Here is a 15,280-nt window from a genome sequence, read left to right as displayed (position 1 = left end):
GGGTGTCTGTGTGTGAGACACAGAGAGGCAGAAAGAAAGACAGAATCCCATCCAGACATATACAGTAGGAGATACACAGAGCTATAAATAGAACAGTGAGGAATGAATCAGCCAATCAGCAAAGAGCGTCAGTGTAACTTGACACCTGCTGTTTCTCACTCACGCAGCACCTCTCTCTCTGTCTCCCCTGGTCTAGGCTTTATAACATGGAGGCGCATGCTCCCGAACAACTGGCCATAACTCTGAAACCGTAGGGGCGATCGATGTCATTCTTGGACCGTTTTTATCAGAACGGACAGGGGAACATTAATATTCATCCTTTATTAGTGAAAATATAATAATAAAGACACAACACTGGGTGAAAAGTAAGGGAAAATGGAGAAAAAGGCAAAAATGCCTGAACATGCTCCCGAACAAAGTCTAATATCTCGGAATCCGTACATGGTATTTGAAAATTTTTTAAACTGTGGGCGACAGCTATCCCTCGTCCCCAATCATGGATATTTTCATAGCTCTATGTCATTCACAGTATAAAATATGATTATGGAAAGAAATGGTGTCACTCAGTGGATTACAGGTCAAGCTCTCATTGAAAATACATGGGAGAAGGCCTACAGAAATCTACTGACTCTTGGCGATCGAGGGGTGTTTGACAGAAATCTATGAGACTTAGAACAATTTTGAAATTATTGTGTGAAAGCAGAGGCCCGGCCCTACAATCTGACCGAAAATTGTGGCTGTAGAGCGAAATTTGTGGCCGTGAGGGCCAGTTGAAACTCATTTTTCCTGAAAAAAATCCCCTCTTTTTACACTCTAGTAACTGCCATCTCCACTGTTAAGAGTGTGATTTTCTGGCAAACTTTGTGTCGCTTGGAGTCTAATTTTAGAGAAACCGTAGCAGTTATCAACAAACCGTTTTCACTTCTGAAGAGCCGGCGGATTTTCCTACAAACTGAAAGTCAAACTGTGTTTCTAGGTGAAAGTATGGCGATACAGCAGAGCCTCAAAAACAGTGAATTTTGAGGATTTCTTCCGCACCTGACTCCATTCATTCCTATGGGATTTTTGGGCTCGGTTTTTCGTTAATTACGTCGCCATAGTAACTCGAAACGCCAATAAAAGTAATAGCACACCTCACGGGACCGAGCCGGTCGTTTTGATGTATATATTGTGGGGGTGCACGCAGCGGTTCGGGCCGCATTAATTTTGACGGAAGAAAAATAATAAATAAAGAGTCCAGTTTAGAGGTGAATAGTAATAGGTGCCTGCCATGCATTGCATGGAGGCAGTGCATTGCATTGCTTCGCAATGCAATGCACTGCTCTCCTATGCAATGCTATGGCAGGCCCCAACTAGAAAATTTCGGAAGAAATTTAGACGGGGCCTGCCTCTTGGTGCGTGCTTCTGGGACCACAAAGTTTCTCTGGCCGTTATTTAAAAATCATTATGTATGCAATAATCACCTTCAAAAATTACTAGTAACTCTGGAAGACTGAGGCTTTTATTTTGAAATTTTCAGTAAGCCTTATTTTAAATGGGCAACACTGGGTGAGCTCCAACATTAGTGTGAAGCCCATTCCTGAAATGATCTATTGTTTAAAATGCAAAGGCTTTTATTTTGTAGAGCATGTTTTGTCTTATTTTGAAAGTCCAGCATGGTTGTACTTTCAGGTATGGGTTAGTTCCATTAGTTAAATAGAACCCGCTTGCTATTTAAAAATAATTTTCTATGCACTTGTCAGCTCACAAAATTCATAGTAACTATGGGGGGTTGAGGCTTTTATTTTGAAAGTTTCAGTAACCCATATTTCAAAGGAGCAGCATAGTCCCATTTCCAACACTGGGTGAACTCCAACAGTAGTGTAATGCCCAGTTCTGCAATGATCTATTGTTTAAAGTGTAAAGGCTTTTATTTTGTAGAGCATGTTTTGTATTATTCTGAAAACCTAGTATGGGTGTCCTTTCAGGTCTGGGTTAGTTGCATTGGTTAAATAGAACCCGCTTGCTATTTAAAAATCCTTTTCTATGCTCTTGTGAGCTCACAAAATCCATAGTAAGTATGGGGGGTTGAGGCTTTTATTTTGAAAGTTTCAGTAGGCTTTATTTTAAAAGGCCAACATGGTCCTATTTCCAATACTGGGGGAGCTCCAACAGTAGTGTGAAGCCCACTCCTGCAATCATCTATTGTTTAAAGGGTTTTATTTTATAGAGCAGATTTTGTCTTATTTTGAAAATCAAGCATGGTTGTCCTTTCAGGTCCGGGTTATTTCTATTAGTTATATAGAACATGCTTGCTATTCTAAAACCATTGTGTATGTTATTATAAGCTTTAAATAATCATTAGTAAGCATGGAGGGTTGATGAAAGAAATTGACCTTTAGGGTCAATCACTGTTGTGTGGGTGTTGGAACAGCAGAACATGCTGTTTAAGTTCCCCACACAACATGGCCGCCATGTAGTTGCCTCCTATGAAGCTGGTCAAAGGGTTAGGTGTCAGGTCAGGTTAAGCCATAGAAATGAATGAATATCAATGAAAGTCAATGCAAAGTCCTCAGAAAGATAGTAATCCATGCATGTGTGTGTGTCTGTGTGTGTGTGGGTGTGTGTGAGTGTGTGTGGGTGTGTGTCTGTGTGTGAGTGTGTGTCCCAGTGTGAGACACAGAGAGGCAGAAAGAAAGACAGAATCCCATCCAGACATATACAGTAGGAGATACACAGAGCTATAAATAGAACAGTGAGGAATGAATCAGCCAATCAGCAAAGAGCGTCAGTGTAACTTGACACCTGCTGTTTCTCACTCACGCAGCACCTCTCTCTCTGTCTCCCCTGGTCTAGGCTTTATAACATGGAGGCGCATGCTCCCGAACAACTGGCCATAACTCTGAAACCGTAGGGGCGATCGATGTCATTCTTGGACCGTTTTTATCAGAACGGACAGGAGATCGAGAATATTAACACATTTGTGTTGAAAATATAATAATTAAGGCACAACACTGGGTGAAAAGAGAGGGAAAATGGAGAAAAAGGCAAAAATGCCTGAACATGCTCCCGAACAAAGTCTAATATCTCGGAATCCGTACATGGTATTTGAAAATTTTTTAAACTGTGGGCGACAGCTATCCCTCGTCCCCAATCATGGATATTTTCATAGCTCTATGTCATTCACAGTATAAAATATGATTATGGAAAGAAATGGTGTCACTCATGGATTACAGGTCAAGCTCTCATTGAAAATACATGGGAGAAGGCCTACAGAAATCTACTGACTCTTGGCGATCGAGGGGTGTTTGACAGAAATCTATGAGACTTAGAACAATTTTGAAATTATTGTGTGAAAGCAGAGGCCCGGCCCTACAATCTGACCGAAAATTGTGGCTGTAGAGCGAAATTTGTGGCCGTGAGGGCCAGTTGAAACTCATTTTTCCTGTAAAAAAATCCCCTCTTTCTACACTCTAGTAACTGCCATCTCCACTGTAAGAGTGTGATTTTCTCTCAAACTTTGTGTCGCTTGGAGTCTAATTTTAGAGAAACCGTAGCAGTTATCAACAAACCGTTTTCACTTCTGAAGAGCCGTCGGATTTTCCTACAAACTGAAAGTCAAACTGTGTTTCTAGGTGAAAGTATGGCGATACAGCAGAGCCTCAAAAACAGTGAATTTTGAGGATTTCTTCCGCCCTGACTCCATTCATTCCTATGGGATTTTTGGGCTCGGTTTTCGTTAATTACGTCGCCATAGTAACTCGAAACGCCAATAAAAGTAATAGCACACCTCACGGGACCGAGCCGGTCGTTTTGATGTATATATTGTGGGGGTGCACGCAGCGGTTCGGGCCGCATTAATTTTGACGGAAGAAAAATAATAAACTAGAAAATTTCGGAAGAAATTTAGACGGGGCCTGCCTCTTGGTGCGTTTTGCTCCGACCAGAGCTTGCTATTTTTTTATTGTCTATATCATATTCTATGCTATTATCATCTTAAAATATTACTAGTAACTCTGGAGGACTCAGGCTTTTATTTTGAAATGTTCAATAAGCCTTATTTTAAATGGGCAACACTGGGTGAGCTCCAACATAGTGTGAAGCCCAGTCCTGAAAGATCTATTGTTTAAAATGCAAAGGCTTTTATTTTGTAGAGCATGTTTTGTCTTATTTTGAAAGTCCAGCATGGTTGTACCTTCAGGTCTGGGTTAGTTCGATTAGTTAATAGAACCTGCTTGCTATTTCAAAATCATTTTCTATGCACTTGTCAACTCACAAAATCCATAGTAACTATGGGGGGTTGAGGCTTTTATTTTGAAAGTTTCAGTAACCCATATTTCAAAGGAGCAGCATAGTCCCATTTCCAACACTGGGTGAACTCCAACAGTAGTGTAATGCCCAGTTCTGCAATGATCTATTGTTTAAAGTGTAAAGGCTTTTATTTTGTAGAGCATGTTTTGTCTTATTCTGAAAACCTAGTATGGGTGTCCTTTCAGGTCTGGGTTAGTTGGATTGGTTAAATAGAACCCGCTTGCTATTTAAAAATCATTTTCTATGCTCTTGTCAGCTCACAAAATCCATAGTAACTATGGGGGGTTGAGGCTTTTATTTTGAAAGTTTCAGTAGGCTTTATTTTAAAAGGCCAACATGGTCCTATTTCCAATACTGGGGGAGCTCCAACAGTAGTGTGAAGCCCACTCCTGCAATCATCTATTGTTTAAAGGCTTTTATTTTATAGAGCAGATTTTGTCTTATTTTGAAAATCAAGCATGGTTGTCCTTTCAGGTCTGGGTTATTTCTATTAGTTATATAGAACATGCTTGCTATTCTAAAACCATTGTGTATGTTATTATAAGCTTTAAATAATCATTAGTAAGCATGGAGGGTGTATGAAAGAAATTGACCTTTAGGGTCAATCACTGTTGTCTGGGTGTTGGAACAGCAGTACATGCTGTTTAAGTTCCCCACACAACATGGCCGCCATGTAGTTGCCCCCTATGAAGCTGGTCAAAGGGTTAGGTGTCAGGTCAGGTTTAAGCCATAGAAATGAATGAATATCAATGAAAGTCAATGCAAAGTCCTCAGAAAGATAGTAATCCATGCATGTGTGTGTGTGGGTGTGTGTCTGTGTGTGGGTGGGTGTGTGTGTGGGTGTGTGTGTGGGTGTGTGTCCCAGTGTGAGACACAGAGAGGCAGAAAGAAAGACAGAATCCCATCCAGACATATACAGTAGGAGATACACAGAGCTATAAATAGAACAGTGAGGAATGAATCAGCCAATCAGCAAAGAGCGTCAGTGTAACTTGACACCTGCTGTTTCTCACTCACGCAGCACCTCTCTCTCTGTCTCCCCTGGTCTAGGCTTTATAACATGGAGGCGCATGCTCCCGAACAACTGGCCATAACTCTGAAACCGTAGGGGCGATCGATGTCATTCTTGGACCGTTTTTATCAGAACGGACAGGGGATCGAGAATATTAACACATTTTTGTTGAAAATATAATAATAAAGACACAACACTGGGTGAAAAGTAAGGGAAAATGGAGAAAAAGGCAAAAATGCCTGAACATGCTCCCGAACAAAGTCTAATATCTCGGAATCCGTACATGGTATTTGAAAATTTTTTAAACTGTGGGCAACAGCTATCCCTCGTCTCCAATCATGGATATTTTCATAGCTCTATGTCATTGACAGTATAAAATATGATTATGGAAAGAAATGGTGTCACTCATGGATTACAGGTCAAGCTCTCATTGAAAATACATGGGAGAAGGCCTACAGAATTCCTGTCAGTCTTGGCGATCGAGGGGTGTTTGACAGAAATCTATGAGACTTAGAACAATTTTGAAAGTATTGTGTGAAAGCAGAGGCCCGGCCCTACAATCTGACCGAAAATTGTGGCTGTAGAGCGAAATTTGTGGCCGTGAGTGCCAGTTGAAACTCATTTTTCCTGAAAAAAATCCCCTCTTTCTACACTCTAGTAACTGCCATCTCCACTGTTAAGAGTGTGATTTTCTCTCAAACTTTGTGTCGCTTGGAGTCTAATTTTAGAGAAACCGTAGCAGTTATCAACAAACCGTTTTCACTTCTGAAGAGCCGGCGGATTTTCCTACAAACTGAAAGTCAAACTGTGTTTCTAGGTGAAAGTATGGCGATACAGCAGAGCCTCAAAAACAGTGAATTTTGAGGATTTCTTCCGCCCCTGACTCCATTCATTCCTATGGGATTTTTGGGCTCGGTTTTTCGTTAATTACGTCGCCATAGTAACTCGAAACGCCAATAAAAGTAATAGCACACCTCACGGGACCGAGCCGGTCGTTTTGATGTATAAATTGTGGGGGTGCACGCAGCGGTTCGGGCCGCATTAATTTTGACGGAAGAAAAATAAAGAATAAATAAAGAGACCAGTTTAGAGGTGAATAGTAATAGGTGCCTGCCATGCATTGCATGGGAGGCAGTGCATTGCTTCGCAATGCACTGCTCTCCTATGCAATGCTATGGCAGGCCCCAACTAGAAAATTTCGGAAGAAATTTAGACGGGGCCTGCCTCTTGGTGCGTGCTTCTGGCACCAGAGCCAAGCTGTGGCCGAGTTAAGCTTATCTGGCATCAGGATTCATGGTAGAGCCTTGAAGAGCTTAAAAGAACTGTAAATGTTTGTGCCGGATCAATATCCATCCTTTTTTGACACCTGCTGTTTCTCACTCACGCAGCACCTCATTCTGTGTCTCCCCCTGGCCTGGCTTCATAACATGGAGGCGCATGCTCCCGATCAAAGTCTAATATCTCGGAAACCGTACATGGTATTTGAAAACTTTTTGAAATGTGGTCAACAGCTGTCCCCCGTCTCCAATCATGGAAAGTTTCATAGCTCTATGTCATTCACAGTATAAAATAGGAGGATGGAAAGAAATGGTGTCACTCATGGATTACTGGTGAAACTGTGTTTGATTTTCCTATTCATTCCTATGGCAGTTTTAGGCTTTGGTTCATGGGGAACTACTTCAACATGGTAAGTCACACTGAAACCAAAAGTAATAGCACACCTCTCCCGTCCAAGCCGCACGTTTTGATATATATATTGTGGGGGTACACTCTTCCGTTCGGGCCGCATTAATGTTGATAGGTGTTCATAAGGGCATAGTAAATAGAACACTAGAAAATTTCGGAAGAAATTTAGACGGGGCCTGCCTCTTGGTGCGTTTTGCTCCGACCAGAGCCAAACTGTGGCCGAGTTAAGCTTATCTGGCATCAGGATTCATGGTAGAGCCTTGAAGAGCTTAAAAGAACTGTAAATGTTTGTGCCGGATCAATATCCATCCTTTTTTGACACCTGCTGTTTCTCACTCACGCAGCACCTCACTCTGTCTCCCCCTGTCCTGGCTTCATAACATGGAGGCGCATGCTCCCGATCAAAGTCTAATATCTCGGAAACCGTACATGGTATTTGAAAACTTTTTGAAATGTGGTCAACAGCTGTCCCCCGTCTCCAATCATGGAAAGTTTCATAGCTCTATGTCATTCACAGTATAAAATAGGAGGATGGAAAGAAATGGTGTCACTCATGGATTACTGGTGAAACTGTGTTTCATTTTCCTATTCATTCCTATGGCATTTTTAGGCTTTGGTTCATGGGGAACTACTTCAACATGGTAAGTCACACTGAAACCAAAAGTAATAGCACACCTCTCCCGTCCAAGCCGCACGTTTTGATATATATATTGTGGGGGTACACTCTTCCGTTCGGGCCGCATTAATGTTGATAGGTGTTCATAAGGGCATAGTAAATAGAACACTAGAAAATTTCGGAAGAAATTTAGACGGGGCCTGCCTCTTGGTGCGTTTTGCTCCGACCAGAGCTTGCTATTTTTTTATTGTCTATGCTATATTCTATGCTATTATCAACTTAAAATATGACTAGTAACTCTGGAAGACTAAGGCTTTTATTTTGAAATTTTCAGTAAGCCTTATTTTAAAAGGCCAACACTGGGTGAGCTCCAACATAGTGTGAAGCCCAGTCCTGAAAAGATCTATTGTTTAAAATGCAAAGGCTTTTATTTTGTAGAGCATGTTTTGTCTTATTTTGAAAGTCCAGCATGGTTGTCCCTTCAGGTCTGGGTTAGTTCCATTAGTTATACAGAACCTGTTTGCTATTTCAAAATCATTTTCTATGCTCTTTTCAGCTCTCAAAATCCATAGTAACTATGGGGGTTGAGGCTTTTATTTTGAAAGTTTCAGTAACCCATATTTCAAAGGAGCAGCATAGTCCCATTTCCAACACTGGGTGAACTCCAACAGTAGTGTAATGGCCAGTTCTGCAATGATCTATTGTTTAAAGTGTAAAGGCTTTTATTTTGTAGAGCATGTTTTGTCTTATTCTGAAAACCTAGTATGGGTGTCCTTTCAGGTCTGGGTTAGTTGCATTGGTTAAATAGAACCCGCTTGCTATTTAAAAATCCTTTTCTATGCTCTTGTGAGCTCACAAAATCCATAGTAACTATGGGGGGTTGAGGCTTTTATTTTGAAAGTTTCAGTAGGCTTTATTTTAAAAGGCCAACATGGTCCTATTTCCAATACTGGGGGAGCTCCAACAGTAGTGTGAAGCCCACTCCTGCAATCATCTATTGTTTAAAGGCTTTTATTTTATAGAGCAGATTTTGTCTTATTTTGAAAATCAAGCATGGTTGTCCTTTCAGGTCTGGGTTATTTCTATTAGTTATATAGAACATGCTTGCTATTCTAAAACCATTGTGTATGTTATTATAAGCTTTAAATAATCATTAGTAAGCATGGAGGGTTGATGAAAGAAATTGACCTTTAGGGTCAATCACTGTTGTCTGGGTGTTGGAACAGCAGTACATGCTGTTTAAGTTCCCCACACAACATGGCCGCCATGTACTTGCCCCCTATGAAGCTGGTCAAAGGGTTAGGTGTCAGGTCAGGTTTAAGCCATAGAAATGAATGAATATCAATGAAAGTCAATGCAAAGTCCTCAGAAAGATAGTAATCCATGCATGTGTGTGTGTGGGTGTGTGTCTGTGTGTGGGTGTGTGTGTGTGTGTGTGTGTGGGTGTGTGTCCCAGTGTGAGACACAGAGAGGCAGAAAGAAAGACAGAATCACATCCAGACATATACAGTAGGAGATACACAGAGCTATAAATAGAACAGTGAGGAATGAATCAGCCAATCAGCAAAGAGCGTCAGTGTAACTTGACACCTGCTGTTTCTCACTCACGCAGCACCTCTCTCTCTGTCTCCCCTGGTCTAGGCTTTATAACATGGAGGCGCATGCTCCCGAACAACTGGCCATAACTCTGAAACCGTAGGGGCGATCGATGTCATTCTTGGACCGTTTTTATCAGAACGGACAGGGGATCGAGAATATTAACACATTTTTGTTGAAAATATAATAATAAAGACACAACACTGGGTGAAAAGTAAGGGAAAATGGAGAAAAAGGCAAAAATGCCTGAACATGCTCCCGAACAAAGTCTAATATCTCGGAATCCGTACATGGTATTTGAAAATTTTTTAAACTGTGGGCGACAGCTGTCCCTCGTCCCCAATCATGGATATTTTCATAGCTCTATGTCATTCACAGTATAAAATATGATTTTGAAAGAAATGGTGTCACTCATGGATTACAGGTCAAGCTCTCATTGAAAATACATGGGAGAAGGCCTACAGAAATCTACTGACGTCTTGGCGATCGAGGGGTGTTTGACAGAAATCTATGAGACTTAGAACAATTTTGAAATTATTGTGTGAAAGCAGAGGCCCGGCCCTACAATCTGACCGAAAATTGTGGCTGTAGAGCGAAATTTGTGGCCGTGAGTGCCAGTTGAAACTCATTTTTCCTGAAAAAAATCCCCTCTTTCTACACTCTAGTAACTGCCATCTCCACTGTAAGAGTGTGATTTTCTCTCAAACTTTGTGTCGCTTGGAGTCTAATTTTAGAGAAACCGTAGCAGTTATCAACAAACCGTTTTCACTTCTGAAGAGCCGTCGGATTTTCCTACAAACTGAAAGTCAAACTGTGTTTCTAGGTGAAAGTATGGCGATACAGCAGAGCCTCAAAAACAGTGAATTTTGAGGATTTCTTCCGCCCCTGACTCCATTCATTCCTATGGGATTTTTGGGCTCGGTTTTTCGTTAATTACGTCGCCATAGTAACTCGAAACGCCAATAAAAGTAATAGCACACCTCACGGGACCGAGCCGGTCGTTTTGATGTATATATTGTGGGGGTGCACGCAGCGGTTCGGGCCGCATTAATTTTGACGGAAGAAAAATAAAGAATAAATAATAAGAGACCAGTTTAGAGGTGCATAGTAATAGGTGCCTGCCATGCATTGCATGGGAGGCAGTGCATTGCTTCGCAATGCACTGCTCTCCTATGCAATGCTTGGGCAGGCCCCAACTAGAAAATTTCGGAAGAAATTTAGACGGGGCCTGCCTCTTGGTGCGTTTTGCTCCGACCAGAGCTTGCTATTTTTATTTAATTCATTGTCTATGCTATTATCAGCTTAGAATATTACTAGTAACTCTGGAAGACTGAGGCTTTTATTTTGAAATTTTCAGTAAGCCTTATTTTAAAGAGGCCAACACTGGGTGAGCTCCAACATAGTGTGAAGCCCAGTCCTGAAAAGATCTATTGTTTAAAATGCAAAGGCTTTTATTTTGTAGAGCATGTTTTGTCTTATTTTGAAAGTCCAGCATGGTTGTCCCTTCAGGTCTGGGTTAGTTCATTAGTTAATACAGAACCTGTTGCTATTTAAAAATCATTTTCTATGCACTTGTCAGCTCTCAAAATCCATAGTAACTATGGGGGGTTGAGGCTTTTATTTTGAAAGTTTCAGTAACCCATATTTCAAAGGAGCAGCATAGTCCCATTTCCAACACTGGGTGAACTCCAACAGTAGTGTAATGCCAGTTCTGCAATGATCTATTGTTTAAAGTGTAAAGGCTTTTATTTTGTAGAGCATGTTTTGTCTTATTCTGAAAACCTAGTATGGGTGTCCTTTCAGGTCTGGGTTAGTTGCATTGGTTAAATAGAACCCGCTTGCTATTTAAAAATCCTTTTCTATGCTCTTGTGAGCTCACAAAATCCATAGTAACTATGGGGGGTTGAGGCTTTTATTTTGAAAGTTTCAGTAGGCTTTATTTTAAAAGGCCAACATGGTCCTATTTCCAATACTGGGGGAGCTCCAACAGTAGTGTGAAGCCCACTCCTGCAATCATCTATTGTTTAAAGGCTTTTATTTTGTAGAGCAGGTTTTGTCTTATTTTGAAAATCAAGCATGGTTGTCCTTTCAGGTCTGGGTTATTTCTATTAGTTATATAGAACATGCTTGCTATTGTAAAACCATTGTGTATGTTATTATAAGCTTTAAATAATCATTAATAAGCATGGAGGGCTGATGAAAGAAATTGACCTTTAGGGTCAATCACTGTTGTCTGGGTGTTGGAACAGCAGTACATGCTGTTTAAGTTCCCCACACAACATGGCCGCCATGTACTTGCCCCCTATGAAGCTGGTCAAAGGGTTAGGTGTCAGGTCAGGTTTAAGCCATAGAAATGAATGAATATCAATGAAAGTCAATGCAAAGTCCTCAGAAAGATAGTAATCCATGCATGTGTGTGGGAGTGTGTCTGTGTGTGGGTGTGTGTGTGGGTCTGTGTGTGGGTGTGTGTGTGAGTGTGTGTGGGTGTGTGTCTCAGTGTGAGACACAGAGAGGCAGAAAGAAAGACAGAATCCCATCCAGACATATACAGTAGGAGATACACAGAGCTATAAATAGAACAGTGAGGAATGAATCAGCCAATCAGCAAAGAGCGTCAGTGTAACTTGACACCTGCTGTTTCTCACTCACGCAGCACCTCTCTCTCTGTCTCCCCTGGTCTAGGCTTTATAACATGGAGGCGCATGCTCCCGAACAACTGGCCATAACTCTGAAACCGTAGGGGCGATCGATGTCATTCTTGGACCGTTTTTATCAGAACGGACAGGGGAATATTAATATTCATCCTTTATTAGTGAAAATATAATAATAAAGACACAACACTGGGTGAAAAGTAAGGGAAAATGGCGAAAAAGGCAAAAATGCCTGAACATGCTCCCGAACAAAGTCTAATATCTGGGAATCCGTACATGGTATTTGAAATTTTTTAAACTGTGGGCGACAGCTATCCCTCGTCCCCAATCATGGATATTTTCATAGCTCTATGTCATTCACAGTATAAAATATGATTATGGAAAGAAATGGTGTCACTCATGGATTACAGGTCAAGCTCTCATTGAAAATACATGGGAGAAGGCCTACAGAAATCTACTGACTCTTGGCGATCGAGGGGTGTTTGACAGAAATCTATGAGACTTAGAACAATTTTGAAATTATTGTGTGAAAGCAGAGGCCCGGCCCTACAATCTGACCGAAAATTGTGGCTGTAGAGCGAAATTTGTGGCCGTGAGTGCCAGTTGAAACTCATTTTTCCTGAAAAAAATCCCCTCTTTTTACACTCTAGTAACTGCCATCTCCACTGTTAAGAGTGTGATTTTCTGGCAAACTTTGTGTCGCTTGGAGTCTAATTTTAGAGAAACCGTAGCAGTTATCAACAAACCGTTTTCACTTCTGAAGAGCCGGCGGATTTTCCTACAAACTGAAAGTCAAACTGTTTTTCTAGGTGAAAGTATGGCGATACAGTAGAGCCTCAAAAACAGTGAATTTTGAGGATTCCTTCCGCTCCTGACTCCATTCATTCCTATGGGATTTTTGGGCCCGGTTTTTCGTTAATTACGTCGCCATAGTAACTCGAAACGCCAATAAAAGTAATAGCACACCTCACGGGACCGAGCCGGTCGTTTTGATGTATATATTGTGGGGGTGCACGCAGCGGTTCGGGCCGCATTAATTTTGACGGAAGAAAAATAAAGAATAAAGAGTCCAGTTTAGAGGTGAATAGTAATAGGTGCCTGCCATGCATTGCATGGGAGGCAGTGCATTGCTTCGCAATGCACTGCTCTCCTATGCAATGCTATGGCAGGCCCCAATAAAGAGTCCAGTTTAGAGGTGAATAGTAATAGGTGCCTGCCATGCATTGCATGGAGGCAGTGCATTGCATTGCTTCGCAATGCAATGCACTGCTCTCCTATGCAATGCTATGGCAGGCCCCAATAAAGAGACCAGTTTAGAGGTGAATAGTAATAGGTGCCTGCCATGCATTGCATGGGAGGCAGTGCATTGCTTCGCAATGCACTGCTCTCCTATGCAATGCTATGGCAGGCCCCAACTAGAAAATTTCGGAAGAAATTTAGACGGGGCCTGCCTCTTGGTGCGTGCTTCTGGGACCACAAAGTTTCTCTGGCCGTTATTAAAAAATCATTATGTATGCAATAATCACCTTCAAAAATTACTAGTAACTCTGGAAGACTGAGGCTTTTATTTTGAAATTTTCAGTAAGCCTTATTTTAAATGGGCTCCAACATTAGTGTGAAGGCCAGTCCTGAAATGATCTATTGTTCAAAATGCTAAGGCTTTTATTTTGTAGAGCATGTTTTGTCTTATTTTGAAAGTCCAGCATGGTTATACTTTCAGGTCTGGGTTAGTTGCATTGGTTATATAGATCCTGCTTGCAATTTTAAAATCATTATGTATGCCGTAATCAGCTGAAAAAAATCACTAATAATTATGAAAGACTGAGGCTTTTATTTTGAAATTTTCAGTAAGCCTTATTTTAAATGGGCTCCATCATTAGTGTGAAGCCCATTCCTGAAATGATCTATTGTTTAAAATGTAAAGGCTTTTATTTTGTAGAACATGTTTTGTCTTATTTTGAAAGTCCAGCATGGTTGTACTGTCAGGTATGGGTTAGTTGCATTGGTCAAATAGAACCCGCTTGCTATTGAAAAATCTTTTTCTATGCTCTTGTCAGCTCACAAAATCCATAGTATCTCTGGAAGACTGAGGCTTTTATTTTGAAAGTTTCAGTAGGCTTTATTTTAAAAGGCCAACATGGTCCTATTTCCAATACTGGGGGAGCTCCAACAGTAGTGTGAAGCCCACTCCTGCAATCATCTATTGTTTAAAGGCTTTTATTTTGTAGAGCAGGTTTTGTCTTATTTTGAAAATCAAGCATGGTTGTCCTTTCAGGTCTGGGTTATTTCTATTAGTTATATAGAACATGCTTGCTATGGTAAAACCATTCTGTATGTTATTATAAGCTTTAAATGATCATTAATAAGCATGGAGGGTTGATGAAAGAAATTGACCTTTAGGGTCAATCACTGTTGTGTGGATGTTGGAACAGCAGTACATGCTGTTTAAGTTCCCCACACAACATGGCCGCCATGTACTTGCACCCTATGAAGCTGGTCAAAGGGTTAGGTGTCAGGTCAGGTTTAAGCCATAGAAATGAATGAAAATGAATGAAAGTCAATGCAAAGTCCTCAGAAAGATAGTAATCCATGCATGTGTGTGTGGGTGTGTGTCTGTGTGTGTGTGTGTCTGTGTGTGTGTGTGTGGGTGTGTGTCTGTGTGTGTGTGTGTGTGGGTGTGTGAGTGTGTGTGGGTGTGTGTCTGTGTGTGGGTGGGTGTGTGTCTGTGTGTGTGTGTGTCTGTGTGTGTGTGGGTGTGTGTGAGTGTGTGTGGGTGTGTGTCTGTGTGTGGGTGTGTGTCTGTGTGTGAGTGTGTGTGGGTGTGTGTGAGTGTGTGGGTGTGGGTGTGTGTGTGGGTGTGTGTCCCAGTGTGAGACACAGAGAGGCAGAAAGAAAGACAGAATCCCATCCAGACATATACAGTAGGAGATACACAGAGCTATAAATAGAACAGTGAGGAATGAATCAGCCAATCAGCAAAGAGCGTCAGTGTAACTTGACACCTGCTGTTTCTCACTCACGCAGCACCTCTCTCTCTGTCTCCCCTGGTCTAGGCTTTATAACATGGAGGCGCATGCTCCCGAACAACTGGCTATAACTCTGAAACCGTAGGGGCGATCGATGTCATTCTTGGACCGTTTTTATCAGAACGGACAGGGGAACATTAATATTCATCCTTTATTAGTGAAAATATAATAATAAAGGCACAACACTGGGTGAAAAGTAAGGGAAAATGGAGAAAAAGGCAAAAATGCCTGAACATGCTCCCGAACAAAGTCTAATATCTCGGAATCCGTACATGGTATTTGAAAATTTTTTAAACTGTGGGCGACAGCTGTCCCTCGTCCCCAATCATGGATATTTTCATAGCTCTATGTCATTCACAGTATAAAATATGATTTTTGAAAGAAATGGTGTCACTCATGGATT

General features: G+C 41.3%; 1 protein-coding gene across 1 annotated transcript in view; it reads right to left on the bottom strand.

Annotated features, from left to right (window-relative positions):
• LOC124864144 overlaps window positions 1-6,741 on the bottom strand; it is a 14,017-nt gene extending 7,276 nt beyond the window's left edge. The window contains exon 1 of the mRNA XM_047358814.1: window positions 6,694-6,741. Within this exon, the coding sequence (XP_047214770.1) occupies window positions 6,694-6,741 (48 nt within the window). The remainder of the gene's footprint in view (window positions 1-6,693) is intronic.
• Between the last annotated feature and the right edge of the window lie 8,539 nt (window positions 6,742-15,280).

This window comes from Girardinichthys multiradiatus, chromosome Y, assembly GCF_021462225.1.
Source record: "Girardinichthys multiradiatus isolate DD_20200921_A chromosome Y, DD_fGirMul_XY1, whole genome shotgun sequence".
NCBI lineage: Eukaryota > Metazoa > Chordata > Actinopteri > Cyprinodontiformes > Goodeidae > Girardinichthys > Girardinichthys multiradiatus.
This window is presented reverse-complemented; position numbering and strand designations above follow the sequence as displayed.